The 22,112-nt window shown below is 46.2% G+C and overlaps 1 protein-coding gene across 5 annotated transcripts in view; it reads left to right on the top strand.

Annotated features, from left to right (window-relative positions):
- The window catches only part of PTPRS (protein tyrosine phosphatase receptor type S), a 442,958-nt gene that overhangs the window by 199,068 nt on the left and 221,778 nt on the right, over positions 1 to 22,112 (top strand). For all 5 annotated transcript variants that reach the window (XM_066635289.1, XM_066635292.1, XM_066635290.1 and 2 more), the window contains exon 2: positions 1,050 to 1,218. In XM_066635289.1, the coding sequence (XP_066491386.1) occupies positions 1,137 to 1,218 (82 nt within the window). In that variant the 5' untranslated portion in view covers positions 1,050 to 1,136. The remainder of the gene's footprint in view (positions 1 to 1,049; positions 1,219 to 22,112) is intronic.

The raw sequence follows: 22,112 nt of genomic DNA, 5'->3' as shown, positions 1-22,112 counted from the left end.
AAATATATTTTTTTAAAAAGCCCCACCTACAGAAGTGGGCTCTAAGGCTGCAATCTCAGCCACTCTTTCCTGGGAGTAAGCCTCATTGACTCTAATGGGGCTTACTTCTGAGTAGATATGCACAGGAGTGGGCTCCAAGGCTGCAATCCCAGCCACTCTTTCCTGGGAGTAAGCCTCATCGACTCTAATGGGGCTTACTTCTGAGTAGACACGCAGAGGAGCAGACTCCAATCCCAGGCACCCTTTCCTGGGAGTAAGCCTCATCCACTGTAATGGGGCTTACTTCTGAGTAGACACACATGATGTCTCCTCTGCTGTGGAGGAAAAGCCTCTCCTGGTGCTGAGTTGGAGCTGCTCAGGGAAAGGCTGCGCAGAGGCCACGGCTGCTCACCTCGCTCCTTCCTGCCCAACACTTCAGCAGCGCTGCCGACCAGCCTTGCCTCTTCCAGGCTCTCTGCCTCCACAAAATGGCCACACTCCGGGAACAGCGGTGACGGCACTGCGGCCGAGTCTCTCAGCCTCAGCGCAACCCGCCTGGCACATGGCTGAGCAACGCCTGCCTGGCAGGAGCTGCCAGTTGGCTGAGACTGCGCCAGGTGGACGGGAGGAAGCCCCCCCCCAGTATGGGATGGGTGGCGCCGCTGCCATTCCCACCTCAGGCAGTGGGAGGCAATGGAGTTCTAGGCTGTTCCACTTCAGGTGGCTGGTGGGGGGGGCCTGACTTCAGGCGGCTGGTAGGAGGGGAGCCGCAGCAGACAGCTGTAAGAGCTGCTTGCGGCTCTGGAGCCACAGGTTACCGACCCCTGGTTTAGGATACCTTTGTTTTGCTCCAGTTCCTCAAGGTGGCACACCGAGGTTGGTGACAGCTCTCTTCAGATGGGATCATTCCCTGCTCTACCTAGAGATGGTGCCAGGGATTGAACTTGGAACCTTCTGCGTGTAATTTTCTACAGTAATTTACTACTGTGCACAGGTTTCCCTACTTCTCTCTTCTGTTTCCAAGCTGAACTGAGTTAATCACCCAAATTGTCTTTTCTGTCTCTCTGCAGGTTTTGATGCCATTCCAAAGGTGTTGTGAGTTTTGCTGAACTGGGGGCCAACCCAGCTGTGGTTGAAGGTCTCCACCTGCTGTCAGCATGAATCCCACCCCTGGAATGTCTTTACTTGTCCCTCTTGTCAACCTCATCTCCTTGCTGCTGATTGGTTGTGCAACTGAAAGTAAGTATAATTTTGTACATTCCATTCTGTTCTTCCCCCTGCTCCCATTGAATGTGATGCTGTTAGGGTGCTTAAATTAGGCTTCTGAATTGCTAGACTTTTTTTACTGATTCAGGCCCAATCCTATCCAATTTTCTAGTGCTGTGTCTATAATGCATTTCTAGTGATACACTGTGATATAACAGTGTATGCCAGTTTACCCTGACACATCATTTGGGGATAATGGGGTAGACTGGTAATGATGGGGCTTCAGGTTTACAGGATTTACTCTTGCTTTTGAAAGGGATCCTGGAGTTGTGATGAATTACAGGATGAGCCTGAGTCAGCAGTGTGATGCAGCCGCAAAGAAGACTAACATGGACTAACAAGATCTCACTGGAGATCTTGAAGCAGAGGCTTGTCAGACAACTGCTGGAGATGCTCCAGGAGGGTTTGTTTGTTTGTTTGTTTGACTTGTAATCTGCCTTTTTTCTCAAAGGGCACCCAAGGCAGTGCATTTCCTACTATAGGCAGGGGGTTGGACTTGATGACCTTATAGGTCCCTTCCAACTCTGTAATTCTATGATTTTTACTAGAACCCTAAAGTCCACAAACTGGAGCCAGGTAAAAAGTAGCTACGGGGGGGGGGCAGATGGGCAGGGAACTATGTACCTGTTGGAATGAAGGAAGACGTTTAAGCATATGTTGAGCTCTATAATTTGCTTTCAGTACCAAAATTGAACTCTCTGTCCTGCCACATAAAAATCAATCAATGACTTCCTTCAATCTTTGCTATTGTTAAACAAATGTAAGTTAGACAGTCTGCTCTATGGGGCTCTCCTCAGATTTGTTAGGTGCGTTATCCTCAGGACAGGCCTATAGAGCCATGAAACAAAGGCTCCTTGACATCGAGCAACAGGATCTCTATAGTAATGCTTACAAAATCTGCTCTCCAGTACATCTCTGTCTTTCCATTTTACCTGTAAGGAGGCCTAAGTATTTTTACTTTCTGGAATGCCCCCAAGAATGAAGGGCATTTACCCTTGCGAGATGTAACATCATTCCATCTGAGCAGTTATTTGGCAGGTATAGAGGTATCCCAGTTGCAGATAGAGTTTGTCCATGCAGGCATGGGAATATAGAAACACTCCCTCACATATTATTACACTGTCCAATATATCAGGATCTTCGCATAAGTTACTTGTCGCCAATATTGGCTGCTTTCTTGGGTTGGAGTGACTAGAATAATATTGCCTACATACTCAGTGGGGCAAAGGAAGAGCTTTCTGGGGTGGTAGCTAAATATATAAATATGATAATCAAGAGACGTATCTCTATTATGGTCACACATGGTTGAGCCTGTTAATAAGATCTGGTTGGTTACAGCTGGAGGTGAACTGCCTGATTCACGCATCCCTCCATCCAGTCTTTTATTTTACACTGTTTGTGTTTTAAATATGCCCAAAAAGGTTTCTTGTCTTGAAGTTAGAAATTATATTCATAGCATCCAATGATTTAGCATAGATACAGTGGCATAGCAAGCACAGGGTGGGGATAGTGGTGGCGGCCCAGGTTCTCCTGGGAGAGCATCCTAAGGAGGAGAAACCTGGGGGGGGGGGGAAATCAACCTCCTCCACTGCCTCCTCCTCTAGGAGAACCCAAACTCAGATGACAGTGTCTCTACATCATCTCCACTCTGGGTGTTCTTGTTCTAGTGACGCTGCTGCATAGATCCCCACGGTTTTTAATGCCCCTGAAGTAGACAGCATTGGGCTAGACAGCTATTGTCACCTAGAGTAAGACAATTCCTCATGTTCTGTTGGGCTGGTGCTGACTTCCACACAGGCTTGGAATGTGGCAATGGGCTTTTCCAAGGTTAGTTCTTGTACCTTCCCATGGCAGAGGAACAGAAGCTTGGTCATGTGTTGCCTGATGGCACCCAGTCTGGTGAAGAGCAGGGCAATGCGGAGTGTGTTTGTGCTGTGGAAGACTTCCTGCAAATTGAAAGATGTGCTTACTGATGTTTTGGTGGATGATCTTTCCATATGTATTTCAGTGTATGTGTTTTTAGGGCCAAATTGCATGTAATCTGAGAGTTCCATGATTAGAATACTCAGTGTTTGTGTGTTTCCTTACAAACTGTCATTGAGGGAGCAGTTTAGATCAGGGCTGCAGTGCTCATAAGTTTTGCCCTGAGGCTTCAAAATGAAACAATATCCAGGCTGTATTGGCTACTGTCTCCAAAGTCACCTTCCTTTCCAATTACGTAGCTTGGATCGCTTGCTGGAGTTCTTCTAGCTGCTTGTGCAGTGATTCTTCTCTGCCATTTCAAAATTAGAGCACACTCTCTGGAGGTTAAGAGGAAATGTGTGCGTGTGTTTGGAAGTGCCTGCTGCCTTGTGGCAGGCGCTGACATCAGGTCACCTTTCTGCTTTTTCCACTCAAATTCTGATGAGAAACTTAAAGTGGTTAACAAGCCTTTACCTGAAAGTTTGCTTGCCCTGGCATGCAAAATGCAAAGCAGTGAGGAGGGGAGAGGGGGAGTTTGTCCTAACCTGAAACTTCCAAAAGCTGACTGGGTTGTAGACATTGCACTGTGGGCAATAAGAATCACCTTTCAGGCTTTGTAAACTGGGGTAGGGTTGGTTTTTTTTCTTTTTTTAATTTCCCACATATCCTTTATAGTCTATAAATTATAGATTCATCTAACTTTGTCTCTGCATATCACTGCTGTTTTGGGTTGGTGGGGAAGACATGGCTCCCAGAATTTTCCACCTCCCCTCTGTGGCTCCATCACTGCCCTGCTGCATTTCAAGCTGTCATTGTGGAGGTGTTTGGGCTGACCTCTCCTACTTTCCTCTTCCTCTCTCCCTCTGCTTCCAAGGACATGGAATTAAGCTTATAGTGTGTCACCTTCCTTTAAGTGCTTGATCAAATTAACTCAAGCTGCAGTGATGTCATTCAGCCCTGCCACCACCTCTCTGTTTCTGCCATTTAAAGGAGTCAGATGGGGTGGGGATGAGAGGACAAAGTGAAGGGTAACCCTTGAAATTTCTCAGCCAGAATCAAACTATGGAATTTAGGGCCATGACCTGTAATTTGCACCCAGCTAACTTCTAACACAGGGGAAGAAGAAATTGCTCAGCCTGCCTGAAAGCTCCTTCCCTTAATCTCATAGGAATGGTATTTATTATTTTATTTTTATTTTATTGATTTATTTAAAAAAATGCATCCTGCCTTTCCTGACCTAAAAGGAAAACTCAAGTTGGCTTAGAATACAAAAATCAATAAGCATAACATTAAAACACTGAGTTTTAATCTGAGTAGCAACTCAGTAGTTGAGGGGTAGGACTCTGCTTGGAAAATCCTCTTTTATTGGTTCATAAGTTCAAGAGATGCTCCCTGGAGTTAGCAAGGAGTGGGGAGTACTTATACTTAACTAAGGTGATACGTTAAACAAATGGATGAAATGCCATGCCAGAATCACTTGAATTCTGTGACTTCTATGAAACATGCACATTGGACAGATTTGCATCATCTTACTGCTTGTACATAATGCTACATTTCCATTTACAAGAGAACCTCTGGGTTCAGATGCAGTCTGAATATCAAATGCTGAAGGCATGCAACACGGGAAAACTGCTGTGTTCATGCCCTGCTTGTGCTCCCAAAGGCGACTGACTGGTCACTGTTGGAAACAGTCCATGGGGCTGGATTGATGCTTGGGCTGTTGCAGCTAGCCTAGTTTTGTTTTTTTGTTGTTGTTTTTTAAATAAAAAATTAAGGTAACCATCATTTTTTTAATGATTAAAACATGATTAAAACTATTGTAGAGGTGTTTTTTTTAACTAGATGTCTTGCAAAAATGGTTTCTTGTGGATTAATTTGGGGACAAGGAGGAGAAAAAAGAAAAAAAAGCATTCAGTTGCATGTATGCACGAGTGCAAAGCATGTGTATGCATTGTAAGGGGGAAGTAGAGTACCCTACTTTAAGATTTGAGAGAGTTTTTTTCCCTCCCCTCTTCTTTCCATAGTTCCCCCTCCCCCCCAAAAAAACCTTTAATTGACTCAAGAGCACAACATCAAGAAGAAGAGGGGAGAGCAGGGAGAGACTGAAATGGCGGGAGTGATTTGAATAATTTATTGTCCTTTGAAGTTGCAAGAGAAATTTCAGCTGCCTTGGGGAGTAATTTCTCCTGATTCTAAAAGGGTTTTCTTCTCCTTTTAAACTCATCCAGTGGATGATAGGGGTTTTCTTTTTTCTTTTTTTTCTTTCTTTTTTTTGTGTTTTCTGTACAATTAATGAAACCTGCACTCTGTGTGCCTCTTTTTTTAATCTTCCTCTCTTACTACTCTTGGAGAGAGAAGAGGAAGGAAGGGATCTTGCAGGAGGAATGATCTTAACTGATGAAGATAATTACTGATGGGCAGAGTATGTCTCCACCCACCCACTCTGCATATCACTGGATATGAGCTGCACATCCTGTTCAGAATGGATCAAGACATGGATTAGTTGGAGGGTAACTGCCCAGTGTCCAAAGTGGACCTGTTTTGAAACAGATCCATTTTGAAATGGCAAGGTCTTAAGAACACTATTCAAATGATCATGCTACAGTGAACACCCTGTAGGGTGAGGAATAAGGATCATAACAGTAAGCTCCCTCTTGTGTGCAATCACTGTACTGTTTACAGTATCAAGTTGTACAGTTATTATTATTATTATTATTATTATTATTATTATTAACAGTAGTTGTCTACTGTTTTCTGCTTCCTACCATTTAGGATTTCAAGGCAACTTATACATTAGTTTGAAGAAAACTGTTTTTAGTTTCTGCTGCTGTGGGCTTGTGTATGCAGATCACCCATCCTACAACAGGCCCACAGACTCCCACCCTAAAAGAGAGCTGGTGTTTTGTAATGACTAATGGTGCAATCTTAACTGCACCCGGAGCCGGCACAAGTCTCTTGCGCCAGCCTGGGAGGTTCACAAGTGTGCCATAAAGCATGTTTGAGCCTCTGTGGAAGTAAGCTGCACTGGTGCACAGAGGTGCACCAGCCCATGGTGGCCAAATCCAGCCTCTGCAGTGGCAGAAGGTAGGTCCGCACTGGCCAAGCTTGGCCTGTGTGGGGGTTGGGGGGAGGGGGCGGAGTGCAGGGAGGAGGCAGAGAGGAGGTGTTTTGGGACAGTTGGAGGGTGAGCGGTGGGTGGGCTTGTGGGCAGGGAGCGGGAGGCAGGACCAGGATGCGACAGTTATGCCAGATCCTAGCCCCTGTTCCCAGGCAGCGCGGAGCAGCTCCTGGCTGCTCTGTTCTGCCTGGATCTGCACCACTTCGTCGGGTGGCGCAGATCTGTGTAGACCCATTGGGGCCACTGTGGCTCTCCCTCGGGTATGGGGAAAAGTTTCCCCTTGCCTCATACTGAGCCTCAGCCAGACCCAATCTTGTGCTGCGTACAGCACAGGCCACCTGTTTCAAGGGAGGAGACAACAGGATTCAGATATCTTGTTGTCTTGTGTGCTTCCTGAGGCCTCTGATGGGTTCCCTAAGGCATCTGGTGGGTTCCCTGAGGCATCTGGTGTGATACTGGTAGCTGGAATAGATGGGCCTTTGGCCTGATTACTTCGATAGTTCGAATCTCACCTCTGCCATGGACTTATTGGGTTGCCTTAGACAGCTCACTCCCTCTCAGCTTCAGTTGCAATAAGGTGATAATATTTCTATTACAGGTTTGTAAGCGGTACATTAAGACAATACAAATGAAGTACATTGCTACACACAAACACTCACACTCACACTCACACACGCACACACACACACACACAGAAATTGCTATGCAAATGCAATACAAATTACTATATAAATGCTACACAAATTGTACATTAAGACAATACAGATGAAGTACTTTGCTGTACACACGCGCGCACACACACACACACACACTCTGAAATTGCTATACAAATGTTTATAATAATGACTTGTGTGTATTCTGAAGGCCACTTGATGGTCACTAGAGTCTCCGCAGGAGGGCTCGTGGTAGAGTTGCATGCCTTCCGTGGTGATTTCAGTGATGGTTCTGGTGATCAGTTTTGCATTGTGGCAAGAAGGGAGCCATTCCCACCAAAAGTTGAGCAGGTAACGCTGCAACCCAGGAGGCCAGTGCCTCACACCTTTTCCTACAGACAGGAAACCTGATGGCAGTGTAGACTGTATACAGATAGTACTTAAGAACCTGTCTTCTCCCGAGTTGGACCATTGGTTCATCTAGCTCAGAACTACCTACATTGACTGGCAGCGATGCTCCATATTTTCAGGTGGGAGTTTTTCTCAGTACTACTTGGTGGTGTTTCCAAGGATTGAACCTGGGACCTTTTGCATTCAAAGCAAGTGCTTGACCACTGAGCTACAGCCCCTCCCCAGTGCAGAGAACACTACTTCAACATTGCTCCCATGCTCATGTGTGGTCATCTGAGTATCACTTAGGTTCTCTTATGCCCCCTTCTGACAAGGTTGAGGTTCTTCCTTCCACACCCATTGCTTGCTTGTCACCACTAGAAGCAGAGAGTGACCAAGGAGGTTTCTTGCACTCCAGGCCCATGAGAGGGGGGTGCAGCGGGTACATCGTACTGGGCCTGGGGTCAAAAAGGGGACCTGGGAGCCAAAGGAGGGAAGGAGGAAAATTCCTGGGATCTCAGAAAATGTTTACATCTATTGTGTGAAGACTAGCAGTCACATTTTGTGTAAACCTACATAGTTGTATAATTTGTAGAAATTATGATCCAATGGAGAAGGGAAGAGGCTCAAAGCAAACTTTGTATGCCAGAGGGGATCCAAAAGAAACTTTCTACTCCCTGATAAAATTTCCTGAGGCATGTACTCTGGGAAAGGCACTCATCCATTCTAATGCTGGGAGGTCTCAGTGCTTATGCATCAGGCATAAGGTGCTTGGACTTAATGGGGAATGTATTTTTCATCATGCCTCTGGATATTGAAGACCCTCCTACATCCTTTCTTGCAAAGATGGAATCCTCTCCACTGCCTTCTTTGCCCTGAAAGGGAACAGAGAAAGTCCCATCCTTGCCAGAAAGGGTTTGGAAGCAGTAAGACCTTCTAGGCTCCCTTTTGGGGTTCTGCCATGAAAAATGGTAACCAGGGGGCAGTGGGGTAGTTATAAAAAAAGTTTTAAAACTCATAGCTCCTTATTTTTAACATCCCAAATTCAAGTTAAAGGTTCTCCAGAAGAGATTTTTTTTTTCTGCTTAGCTTCAAATGGAAAACTTGCTGTTAGTTCTGCCCTTGCCACATTATCTCCCCCCCCCCCACACACACACACACAAGGATTTGCCCTATCCCTGCCTGGAATTTCATCCTTGAAATCAATAAGGTGGAGACTACTCATCTGTAAAAAAAGTCTGCTTCTCATGCAGGTAAGTGACCTGAATCAGGGCTGAACAACATCTGACTGTAGGTTAGGGCTTAGACGGCAGAACCTTCTTTTTTTCCAAAAACCTTCCTTTCAACTGTGGAAAGTAGCACATCAGATACACAAGTTCTAAGCTAGCATTCTGCCTGACATGCTAATTCTCTATGTGCAGAGATATTTTTGTGTGGAGGTCCATTCCATCATATCTGATATGTTGCAGCCCAGATACAAGTTAAACTGCCTCCTGTTGAGAACTAGTCCCAAGACTGCCTTTTAATTTTGCTCCAGTTTCCTCCCTTGCCTGCTTTCTGTTTTTACTTGAAGGGAACGGAGGGCCACTGTCCGTCAAAGGAACTGTCTCTCTTCCTTGGCAGCCTATAATTATCTTGTCTCTTTTGGCAGAGAAAAAGTCTGTGGGTGATCAGGCTGGCTTGCTGTTTCCATGTAACCATTGCCCCTTCCCCGCTCCTAATGGACTTCTCATGATGACAAGGCGACTCTGAGAGTGCAGATTAAATCCGACAGCAAAATGAATATAATTTACTGTTTGAGCTCTTTTCCTCTAAACCCCCCCCCCCCAAAAAAAAAGAGGCACCCACCTTCTGCCTTTTAATTTTATTTATTTTATTTTTCCTTTGAGGCAGAAATGGGGTTGGGATGAGGAGAGGAAAGATCCAAAAAGATTAAAATCTGCCAGGAAAGCTTTAGACCAGGGGTGTCAAACTCGTTTCATTCAGAGGGCCGAAGTTAGCATTCAGGATGCCTGCTGAGGGCTGAAAGTGACATCATTAACTAGAAAGTGACATTATTAAGCAGCTAATGGCCAGAAATCAGTACATTGTTCTCATTAACTGCAAATGACAGAAGAGAAAATAAGCAAATCTTGATCATATTTCAATATATAGGAGAGCCCAATTTTCATGTGGGCTGCCCTTTCAGCAGTAACACCTCAGCACTGCTCAGCAGCTGAGAGCCTGAGGGCCAAATAAAAAGCTTCCGGGGGCCGCAATCGGGCCCCGGGCCTTATGTTTGACACCCCTGGGATAGACCTTAATCCAATGTGCATCACAGTAGTGTCTCTAAAGGGGTGTGTGTGTTTTATACTTCTTGTTGAAAAGATGAACCCACCTTTCTACCAAACCCTGCAACTGGTCCATCTAGCTCAGTATTGTCTACACTGACAGGCTTGCTTGTGCTCGGACTCATGAAAGGAGAGTTGCATGCACCGGAACTAAAATGTATTTGGGGTAGTATTTAAAGAAGAAGAAGAAGAAAAAAGATCATCCTGAGTGCATTTTTAGCTCATATCTGCTTGTATGGATTTCATTTTGTATATTCTGCATGGTTTCTTGGAAGTGGTTTCTTGGAAATAAGTCTTGCTGTGTTCTGCGGCATCTACTCCCAAGTAAATATGTTCAGGATTGCAGCCTATGTATGCATTTGGGGTGTTTTGATTTCAAAAATCCTGGCTGAATGTGGGCCTTGGTGCCCCTAGGAGGCTTCCAGTTTTGGAGAACATTGTTGTTGGCAACCTTCAGTCTCAAAAGACTATGGTATCGTGCTCTGAATGGTGGTTCTGGAACAGCATCTAGTGTGGCTGAAAACGCCAGTTCGGGAGTGACAATCCCTTCCACACTGGGAGCAAGTACAGTCTGTCCCTGGTCTGTCTCCCTGGCTATGGGCCTTTCTTCTTTGCCTTTTTGCCTCAGTCTGTTGGCCAAGTGTCTCTTCAAACTGGGAAAGGCCATGCTGCACAGCCTGCCTCCAAGCGGGCCGCTCAGAGGCCAGGGTTTCCCACCTGTTGAGGTGCACTCCTAAGGCCTTCAGATCCCTCTTGCAGATGTCCTTGTATCGCAGCTGTGGTCTACCTGTAGGGCGCTTTCCTTGCACGTGTTCTCCATAGAGGAGATCCTTTGGGATCCTGCCATCATCCATTCTCACGACATGACCGAGCCAACGCAGGCGTCTCTGTTTCAGCAGTGCATACCTGCTAGGGATTCCAGCTCATTCCAGGACTGTGTTGTTCGGAACTTTGTCCTGCCAGGTGATGCCGAGGATGCATTGGAGGCAGCGCATGTGGAAAGCATTCAGTTTCCAGTTGATAACATTAAGATGTCCAAAAATTCCAGGTTCCAGCATGATAGTATTTTAAAATGGCTTTCTAGTCCCTATGCCACAGTAGTAAATCGGTTTGATTTACTTCCAGGCAAGTTTGCGTAGGGCTAGGCTGTGTTTTAGGCTAAAAGCACTTTGATTCCCAGTCAGTTATGAATGAATATTTTATAATGTTTCTGCATCCTGTAGACAATAGGTGTCTCTGTTTGGTTAACTCTGACCTGACACTGTTAACTCTGTTAAAGGTGTGTGTTAAAGGTGTGTGTGCGTGTAGTTTAAAAAAAAAAATACGGTTGTGTCTGCAGTTTCCAAGAAAATGTGACGTTTTGAACAAAAACAATGAGTTCTGAGGATCTCCCTGAGAGAGTTTTTAAATTAAAATCTTGCCTAGACCAGAATTGGGAGGAATCTTAGAAGTGAGACAGGTGAAACTGGCATAATCTAGACGGTAGCAAGGAAGGAACCTGATAGAATTTGGAGTTAATTGGTGTTCAGATCCCAGTATTGGTTGCCTAGCAGAATGTTGCTTTCCTCGTTGACGATCTTGGAATTCCATGTGTTCCAAGATGTCAGTGAGAAATGTCTTTTCTTGTGTCACAGCCTAGCCCACCTTTCCAAAGTTGTTGTGGCTAAGTTGTTGGAGGCGCGAAGCACCATGTATACTACCCTGAACACCTCAGAGAAAGGGTAGAATAAAAATATTATTTCTTTCAGTATCCTTACTGTGAGACTTTGGTTATACTGTATGCAGATTTATTCAACCACCTAGTTAGTTGCGTAGCCTGGTAAAAGGCAGGTGATTAATGGGCTATACTTTCTCAATCAGTTGCCAGGCTGATCACTGGGGAACAGTGATCATGCTGCGATCTGTTTCGACATGCACGTTGGGGGAAGAATACCGGGCAAATCTCTCACAAAAAACCTTGACTTCCGATGAGCAGACTTCCCTCAAATGAGGAGGCTGGTTAGAAGGAGGTTGAAAGCAAAGGTAAAAAGAGTCCAATCTCTCCAGAGTGCATGGAGGCTGCTTAAAACAACAGTAGTGGAGGCCCAGCGGAAGTGTATACTGCAAAGAAAGAAGGGCTCCACTAAATCCAGGCAGGTGCCCACATGGCTAACCAGCCAAGTTAGAGAGGCCGTAAAGGGCAAGGAAGCTTCATGGAAGTCTTGCCCTAATGAAGAGAATAAAAAGGAACATAAACAGTGGCAAAAGAAATGTAAGAAGGTGATACAGGAGGCCAAGAGAGACTATGAGGAACGCATGACCAGCAACATTAAGGGGAATAATAAAAGCTTCTTCAAGTATGTTAGAAGCCGGAAACCTGCCAGAGAAGCGGTTGGCCCTCTGGATGGTGAGGGAGGAAAAGGGGAGATAAAAGGAGACTTCGAGTTGGCAGTGAAATTGAGTTCTTTGCATCTGTCTTCATGGCAGAAGATGTTGGGCAGATACCGCTGCCCGGATGGCCCTTCCTGACCGAGGAATTAAGCTCGTAGATAGAGGTTAAAAGAGAAGATGTTTCAGACCTCATTGATAAATTAAAGATCAATATGTCACTGGGCCCTGATGGCATGCACCCAAGAGTTATTAAGGAATTGAAGAATGAAGTTGCTGATCTCTTGACTAAAATATGCAACTTGTCCCTCAAAATGGCCATGGTGGCAGAAGACTGGAGGATAGCAAATGTCACACCGATCTTTAAAAAGGGAAAGAGGGGGGACCCGGAAAACTATAGGCCGGTCAGCCTAACATCTATACCGGGTAAGATGGTGGAATGCTTCATCAAAATAGAATCTCAAAACACACAGACGAACAAGACTTGCTGAGAGAGAATCAGCATGGCTTCTGTAAGGGTAAGTCTTGCATCACGAAACTTTTAGAATTATTTGAAAAGGTCAACAGGCATGTGGATGCGGGAGAACCTGTGGACATTATATATCTGGACTTTCAGAAGGCGTTTGACACGGTCCCTCACCGAAGGCTACTGAAAAAACTCCAGTCAGGGAATTAGAGGACAGGTCCTCTCCTGGACTGAGACCTGGTTGAAGACCAGGAAACAGAGAGTGGGTGTCAATGGGCAATTTTCACAATGGAGAGAGGTGAAAAGCGGTGTGCCCCAAGGATCTGTCATGGGACCAGTGCTTTTCAACCTGTTCATAAATGATGTGGAGACAGGGGTGAGCAGTGAGATGGCAAAGTTTGCAGACGACACCAAACTTTTCCGAGTGGTGAAGACCAGAAGTGATCGTGAGAAGCTCCCGAAGGATCTCTCTAAATTGGCAGAATGGACAGCAAAATGGCAGATGTGTTTCAATGTAAGTAAGTGTAAAGTCATGCACATTGAGGCAAAAAATCAAAACCACATATAGGCGGATGGGTTCTGAGCTGTCTGTCCAAGATCAGGAGAGAGATCTTGGGGTGCTGGTGGACAGGTCGATGAAAGTGTCGACCCAATGTGCGGCGGCAGTGAAGAAGGCCAATTCTATGCTTGGGATCATTAGAAAAGGTATTGAGAACAAAATGGCTAATGTTATAATGCTGTTGTACAAATCGATGGTAAGGCCACACCTGGAGTATTGTGTCCAGTTCTGGTTGCCACCTCTCAAAAAGGATATAGTGGAAATGGAAAAGGTGCAAAAGAGAGCGACTAAGATGATTACTGGGCTGGGGCACCTTCCTTATGAGGAAAGGCTACAGCGTTTGGGCCTCTTCAGTCTAGAAAGGAGACGCCTGAGGGGGCACATGATTGAGACATACAAAATTATGCATGGGAAGGATAAAGTGGATAGAGAGATGCTCTTTACACTCTCACATAACACCAGAACCAGGGGACATCCACTCAAATTGAGTGTTGGGAGAGTTAGGACAGACAAAAGAAAATATTTCTTTACTCGGCGCGTGGTTGGTCTGTGGAACTCCATGCCACAGGATATGGTGATGGCATCTGGCCTGGATGCCTTTAAAAGGGGATTGGACAAGTTTCTGGAGGAAAAATCCATTACAGGTTGCAAGCCATGATGTGCATGTACAACCTCCTGATTTTAGAAATGGGCTATGTCGGAATGCCAGTTGCAAGGGAGGGCACCAGGATGCAGGTCTCTTGTTATCTGGTGTGCTCCCTGGGGCATTTGGTAGGCCGCTGTGAGATATAGGAAGCTGGACTAGATGGGCCTATGGCCTGATCCAGTGGGGCTGTTCTTCTTATGTCCTTATGTTCAGGCTTAATTAGTACCAGAAGGGCTTATGCTTATATTCAGAATGCTCATTTTTATGTTTTGGAATGTCTTTCTTGTAGGACTGGATCCTGGCTCCATAGTTATTCATGCATTGTGTTGTATGTGTGCTCATGTATTCATGTGAGTGACTGTACATGCATTAATAGTTAATAATCTTAAAGTTTTAAGTCTTGTTCTAATATGCAGTAACAATGGTAAAGGAAGCTTACTGTCTCTGAATATGGTGACAGTGTGTAGACATCATAAGTAGTAGCCACTGCTGGACTTGAACATGCACAGTACTGAAACATATGAATTGGGTTTATGGAAAAAGCAGGTTTGGGGGTGCCTAGCCTTAGTTCTGTTGGGGCCTCCAAAGCTGCATCAACAGTGGGGTTGAGAGTAGGACAGCAGTAGCCCATCAGTGCTTCCCAAACTTTTTAGCATCAGGACCTGCTTTTTAAAATGACAATCTATCGAGTCCCCTATAGATAACTTTAGTAGACAAAAAAGTGATCTTGAAAGGAATAATATTTTTATTTATTAATAATTAATACATTATTAATAGTAATCAGGGTCCTGTGCTCCCAAGGCTGCTAGAGATCTTAACATATAGTATGTGTGTGTAGTTATTTGCTAGACTCTCCCTAGAAATTGAGTTAAAAGACTGTTCCCCAGAGATAGGCAAGTCAGGTGTGGCTTGACTTGAGTTGAGTCATGCGTCTCTGCCCCCCACGACTTGACTCAAAAATGAGTCATAATAGAGGCACTTTCCAAGTTTCCCAGAGCATTTTCGCAACTCAAAAAGATTCAAGTCTTGAGTTGTTCCCTTTCAAAAGGCTGCCATAGCTAAAAACAAGGCTGCTGCCAGGATGTTTGTATGTGTCGGCGTTAGGGGTGGATCCAGTGTTTGTGTTGTCGGGGGCATGATCATTACCAACTCCAGAGCCCAGATCAATCAGGCGGGTAGACCTGGGCTCCCGATTTAATTTATGACCTCTTTGGCCAAGGTTTGCTAGGTGGTTAGACCTGGGCTCCTGCATGGACTTGGAGCCCACATCTGCCAGCTGCGTAGGCCTGAGCTTCTGCCTGAACTGAGCCGTTGGCTGGAATGGGAGCCTAGCTCTAACCTGCCAGTAGATCTGGGCTCCAAATTCAGGGGGCAGCCCAGGTCTACTAGCTGGGAAGACCTGGTCTCCTGTTTGAACTTTAAGCTGTTGGCTGAAATGGGAGCCAAGGTCTACCCAACTGGTAGATCTGGGCTCCAAATCCAGATGGGAATGCAGATCTACCAGATGGGTAGACCTGGTCTCCTGCATGGACTTGGAGCCCAGATCTGCCAGCTGGGTATGCCTGAGCTTCCGCCTGAACTGAGCCATTGTCTGGAATGGGAGACCAGGTTGACCCAACCAGTAGATCTGGGCTCCAAGTTCAGGTAGGAGCCCAGATCTGCTAGCTGAGTAGACCTGGGCTCCCTCCCATCCAGCCAGTCTCACTGGTACCCTGTTCAATGGGCATTCTCCTGGTGCCCAATTTTGCTCCCTAGATCAGCAGGTGCCCTTCCCTTCTGAGCTGGCAGATGGTTTTGGGGGCCATGCACTCATGTCCCCCCCCCCTTGGATTCACCCCTAGTAGGAGTTCTCTTTAAACACTCCCCTGCTGTCCCATCCCATCTGTAAATAAGGCAGGAAGGTGTGGGAGGGACTGCATGAGAGTGGGGACATAAGCGGCAAGAGGGGGGAGGGTGGCATACAGCAACTGCAAGGCTTACCAGAATGACCCAATCCTTTGCAGCTCCACTCAGAAGTAGTCCCATTTTCACCAGTTGTTCAATGAGGCTTCCTCCTCCCAAGTAACAATGGAGCCATGAAGCATGATAGCTACAAACCAAACAAACAAATTAAACTTTCCTGCCTTCTCCCTTTCCCTGGGCTTCTCCAGCAAATTCTAAGGCAAGAACCCCCTTGGACTCCTCCTTCTGCCCTATCTCATTCAAAGAAACAAATCAGACTGCCAACCCTTCATCCAATGACCACCAGTTCCTTCAGATACAGGCAAGACAGCCTGCTCCTGCCCTCCCTCCCAATGCAAAAGCAAAATATTAACCCTTCCCTGCCTCCTGGCTGGATCTTCCCTGTTGCTTGCCTGGTCTGAATGATGACTTCACAATGTTTTTCATGCCACAAAACAGTAAGCAAGCACACCCAGATACAAACAGACTCAAGTCTGCATGTGTGAGGACCGAGTGCCATGTCAGTGCCTCAGACTCGAGTAAATGCCTGAGGGCCCAATCCTATCCAACTTTCCAGCACCAGTGTAGCCGCAATGCAGCTCCGAGGTAGGGGAACAAATGTTCCCATATCTTGAGGAGGCTTCTTTGACTATCTTCCCATCACAAGTTGTAATGCATGTCCCATTGGCTACTCAGGCACTGGAAAATTGGATAGGATTGGGCTCTGAGTCATTGGCACAGATGACTCAAGTCGCCATGAGTCAGTGAAAAACACTGATTTTTGTGACTTGGATTCAAGTCACCTGACTCATGTTGCCATCCTTGCTGTTCCCCTAAAACTTTACAGTCATTTCAGGGTACCCTGAAGGCTGAATTGGAGAACAAGATGTGCAGTAAGGGACTTCCAGGCTAGACAAAAGGCTGAAACTGGGTTCACACTTGATCCATGGCATGCCAATTACAATAGAGAATAGGAAAATGTGACATTTTAATTTGTTGGTATGAAGATGACCTAACACCACAGGTTAGCATTCCAGCCACGAAAGCAGTCTCTCCATCTGGATTGCCAATTTTCTTCTGCAAACTGGGCAAGGGTGCTTGCAAAGTTTAAAAAAAATTTCAGAAACTTTTTGCAACCCAACAAAAATCAACTCACTACCCATTGGTGGTTCCCAACCCACAGATTGGGAAATACTGGGTTACGTTAAGCAGTCCTTCAAACCATTAAACAACTGAAAGGGTATCCTCAATTGATCGGGGAGCATGTTTGTATGTGTGTGTATTTTAGACATGCTTAATCCATGTAGGGCGCAATCCTGGAAATGAGTTGGGCCAGCGCAAGAGACTTGCGCCGGCCCAGGAGGGTTGCAAACGTGCCATAAGGCATGTTTGCACCTCCTCAGTAGGAAGCTGCATTGGCGCGCGGAGATGCACTGACACACAGAGGCTGAATCCAGCCTCTGTGGTGGCTTCCTTGCTGCGGCTTGTGTCAGCCCAGCTGGGACACCCAGCTGGGCCGACACAAGCAGCAAAGGTAGGTGGAGGGGAGGTGGGGAGGAGGCGTTCCTTATGGGATTCGGCAGGGCGAGGTTCCGGCACCTCAAAAGGTGGCGCAAGTCCAAGGAGACCCACAGGAGCCAGCAGCCCTTACCTGGAGGTAAGGGGAAATGTTTCCCCTTGCCTCTGGTTGAGCCGCTTACGGCCACTATCCTGCACTGGATCCTCTTGGTTTGCCTGTTCCAGCGCAGGATAGGATTGCACCCTAAGAATGTGTCCTTCATTGGTTGGGCATTATGCATGCATGTATATACCCTTACAGACACTGTAGATGGAAAAAAACACCATTCTGTTTGTGTCAGAGGCGGGGGTGTGCCTCTTCTGAGACCATGTCTGCTGCAACACCTGTATTCATCATTCGAGAAACAAAAGAAAATATGCTTCAGAAATCCTGTTTTTACTCATATGCATATTTATGCAAAATATATCAGTAGATATTACTAAAACCTATATGACTGGTTTAAAACTATAACAAGTTGTAGTCCTAGTTTTTGTCAGGTGCTTGGCTGCCTAGTCCTATGAACCTTATCACCAGCAATGGCACAGGCTGCTGATGTCACCTGATTCCTAAGACAGAGACGATTCCAGAATGCACTGATGAAGGTGTGTCAGCTTGAACCTGTTTCCTCTATAGGCCAGGAAGCAAGAGATTCCTGACCTGGTTTGGTTTCTGGGCACAAGGCCTGCAGCATCTGATGGTTTGTTTGTTTTTCAGTCTAGCCTTATATTTGCCAGCCTTGATTTGCATAGGCATGGAATTCATGTGTTTCCATCTCACATGTTTCTCGGGTCCCTGTAATTTAGATTGTGGATTGTCTGTCACAGCACTGATTGCAGACTCCAGGGAGGCGAATGGAGGGAAATAAAAGAGAATTTTTTTTGTCATGTGTACTATTCACAGCATATCAGGCTTTCTCTTGTGTCTGTGAATTTTTATCATCTGAGCTGCCGTGGGCGAGAAGGCCTTTTCAGCCTCCTTGCTCCTGGATGAAAGGATAAATTGTTTACCCTGACTGGTATTTTCTGGGGGCAGGAGAAAGCAATCTTGGTGTACAGAGACAATGCAAATTCTTAATCCCAGGCTAGTCTAGAATTGTCCTGGGGTGTGCCAGGCCTAAAGCAGAGGTATAGACAGTGGCGTCGCTAGGGGGGTGCGGACCACACCAGGTGACGCGCACCGGGGGGGTGACATGCTAAAACCGCGGTGGTTAGGAGTAACCCTGTCGTATTATATACCGTTGGATGTGGAATTTCGAGCGGAATGCAATGCAAAAATCCTGAGTGAAATATCTCCTTACTATCAAAAGTTATGGCCAAAAAACCGGAGAACAAAAATTGCATGAATCCCTATGGAAAGTGAAAGTGAGCCGTATCGCGCGTTTATTCGTGAGTAGGCGAACATGCCTTAGTCCTTCGGAACCGGCAGGCTGAGAGGAATCCAATGACACCAGAATGGTCCTGATCCAATAGATGCAGCCCCCAAAAACACCTGAGAAGGAAGTCCCTCCCTCCAAGAAGACGAATGTATTGAGCTCTATGGAAAGCGAAACTAAGCCTCATGGTCACATTTACTCACAGGTAAGCAAACGTGCCTTGGCCGATGTGGAAGATCAGGTGAAGGAGAGTGCAATGCTACTAGAACGGTCCTGATCCTATGCACCTGGAGCTAAACAAGTGCTCCAGAAGGCAGCCTCCCCCCCCCCCCCACTAAAAAGGATCAAAACAGAGGCTTCAGCTGATAAGGTGAAACTTTTTGAGACTTGCAAAGCCAGGTGGATCCTGACATTGATCTGGTTAAATTGAAATGGGCACTGGGTAGGACTGAAAACCTTACTGATTTTGGAGGGGGGTGTTATTGCAGGCAGGCTACGGAGGAAATTCACTTGGTGGAACAGGGCTGGAGTCTGCTTTTTTAATTATTTGTTTTACTTTAATTATTTATACTTATTTATTTTAATTTGCCTGATGAAGTCACTTCCACCATGGCATCACTTCTGGTGGGTTTTGGACAGATTGTCATTCTAAAAAGTGGGTCCCAGTGCTAAACGTTTGAGAACTGCTGCAATAAGGTGTTAGTAAGTTGACACCCGGAGGTGTGTGTATGTGTGTGTGTGTGTGACACCACTAGTGACCAAAATCACTAAAATCATAATTTGGAAGAATAATACCATTTATCAATCAATGCGTAATTTCATGCAGAATGTGCTCTGTCTTTGTTCTATCCAAAGGTACAGCCCAAAAACCAGTGGGCGCGGAGTGATGGTTCATCACCACACCCACCACCTGGGGTGTTGCCCTGTCCACTGTGTGAGGAGTGATGTGCTGGCATCCCGCACCAGGTGACGTGAACCCTAGTGACACCACTGGCTATAGACAAAGAAATGGGACTTGCAGTCTAGTAAAGTGTGTTCACCAGTGAACACACTTTACTAGATTGCAAGTCCCATTCACATAGTCATCTTCAACCTTTTTCATTTCTTGTCTTTTTAGCATAACCTGCAAAATGTGACTGATTTTTTTTTTCTGCATCCACCCACCTCTCCCTTTCTTGTTCTCAAGCCACATCTACAACTGATTTTTTGCTAATAAGCAGATACATTTAATATTAGGGGAGGGGCTATAATTTGGTGGTAGAATACCTACTTTGCTTTTGAATGGCGCTAGGTAGAATATGCAGCACCACCAGTTAAAAGGATCTCTGATAGCAGGACTGGGAAATACGTGGTCCTACTGAGGTCCTGGAGAGTCACTGCCTGTCAGAGAAGACAATACTGATCTCGATGTCTAGTAAGGGTTTAAGTGAAGGGTCAGCAGTACTGCATCTGCTTTGCATGCAGAGGGTCCCAAGTTCAATTTTTGTCCTTTTTCAGGTAGGTCAGGGCAGTTGCATGCCTGCCATAGGCTGACCTGGGGCAAATGTCCCAAGCACCAGCCTCTAGGGCCCCACGGAAGCCTCTCTGAGGCTCCCGACGGGGGCGGAAACTGTGCTTCCGGTTTGCCGGAAGCACAGTTTATAGTGCCGGGGAACCTCACAGAGGTTTCCCTGGAATGGGAGGAGGTTGCGCAAGGCTCTGTGAACCTCTTGTAAGTAGGGGGGGGGGTGAATTTCTGCCCGAGGGGGGTGGCAACAGCCTGCGGGGGGTGCCATCGCAGAGCTTTGCCCCAGGCGCGGGGCTGCGGAGGTCCGCAGCTGGGTCAGGGGGGAAAGAGATAGGGAAATAGGAAGCTGCCTTTTACTAAGTCGGAGCATTGGTGCATCTTGCTCAGTCTACTGACTGGCAGGCAAGTGTCTCCAGGGTTTCAGACAAGGCATCCTTCTCAACCCTATCTGGAGATGTCAGGGACTTGAAACTGACCTTTTGTATGTAGTCCAGGGACTCTACCACTGTGACCCCATTTCCCAAACCCTGCCTGAAACTTTGTAGAGCCACCTGCAAGTCAGAGAAGAAGACAATCCTGAGCTAGTCTGATTCAGTGGACTGCAGCTTCCAGTGTTCATCATTCTAGGCATCATTTTTAAACTGTGAGCCTATCCCCCCTTTCTTTGCAGGGAAGATGCTCCATTCAGGAGCCAAGAGCAGGGCAATGCCTGGTAAAACTTTGCAAAAGTGGTTCAGACAGCTTTGGGTTTTTCTACCCAGAGACTTGAAAGGTCAGAAACAATCCTTCAAATTTGCGACCATTCTCCCCCTGTCTTGAATTGAGGGGAAGTGAGTCCGACAAAAGAGCTCTTCCAAAAGCTCCACAGTAGAGCCAATAAATCTGAGTGGATAATGCCAATGGTACAGATCAAAAGATGAAGCTCACCTCCCTTGTCAGGAGCTCATGCTCATCTCGACATGGCAGCCATGTTGAATCTTGTGACAGGTACAGAACATGCTCAGGGGTGCACCAGCAGGTCAAGGTTCTGGAGAAAAGGTGTGGAATCAGTCAAGCTGGCTTGTAATTACACCCAGAAGAAGCCAGCTTTTCCTTTTTTAAATGCAAAAGTGTTTTATGGCGAAAGATTCCGTGTGGTTCTCAGCTCCTGGGTTTTCTTTGGGAAAACCCAGAAGCTGCCAGCTGCTTACCCAACCTCCCAAGGTTGGGTAAGCAGCTGGCAGCTTCTGCTTGACAGCTTTCTGTTTAAACAGAGGAGGGAGAGGTGGCAGAATTATAGGTGCCCAATGGGAGTTTTTGCAGCTAGGAAGGGGAAATGTCCTTTTTGTACAGGAAAATGCTTAGGACAATCTGAGAGTGTTTTGGTTTAGAAAGAAAGAGCAGTGCAGGTCAAGGAGGGGCAGAATACCCTAGAGCAGTGGTTCTCACACATTTAGCAGCAGGACCCACTTTTTAGAATGAGAATTTGTCAGGACCCACCGGAAGTGATGTCATGACTGGAAGTGACATAATCAAACAGGGAAATTTTTAACAATCCTAGTCTGCAATCCTACCCACACTTACCCAGGAGTAAGACCTATTTACTATCATTGTTAAAAGAATGGTCTTTTAATGTACATTGTTTTACGAATTTAGAACTTCATAGTGACCTTCAGGCTGACTCCTGGCACCCTGGTCGCTTCTAAGTAACTGGATAGAAGTTAACAGGAAGCAGAACTTAACTGCTTCCTGTTAACATCTGCCTAGGATTTTTTTTTTAAAGCGTCCAGGCTGCCATAAGTTTTTTGCTGCAGTAAGTTCTTAAGCAAGTTAATGGGCTTGTGTGAAGTGGAGTGTGAAGCCCCCCCCCCCTTGAGCCCATTAGCTTGCATATGAACTTACCCCAGCCAAAAGGTTTTCTTTCCGCTTTAAGGGAAACATTTTGGCTGGAGCAAGTCATTAAACAAGCTAATGGACTTATGGGGTGGGGGGCGCCATACACCCCCCCCGGCCCATTAG

The sequence above is a fragment of the Tiliqua scincoides genome, chromosome 8, assembly GCF_035046505.1.
Source record: "Tiliqua scincoides isolate rTilSci1 chromosome 8, rTilSci1.hap2, whole genome shotgun sequence".
Classification (NCBI taxonomy): Eukaryota; Metazoa; Chordata; class Lepidosauria; order Squamata; family Scincidae; genus Tiliqua; species Tiliqua scincoides.
Note: the sequence above shows the minus strand (reverse complement) of the source record. Positions and strands in the feature narration are given on the sequence as shown.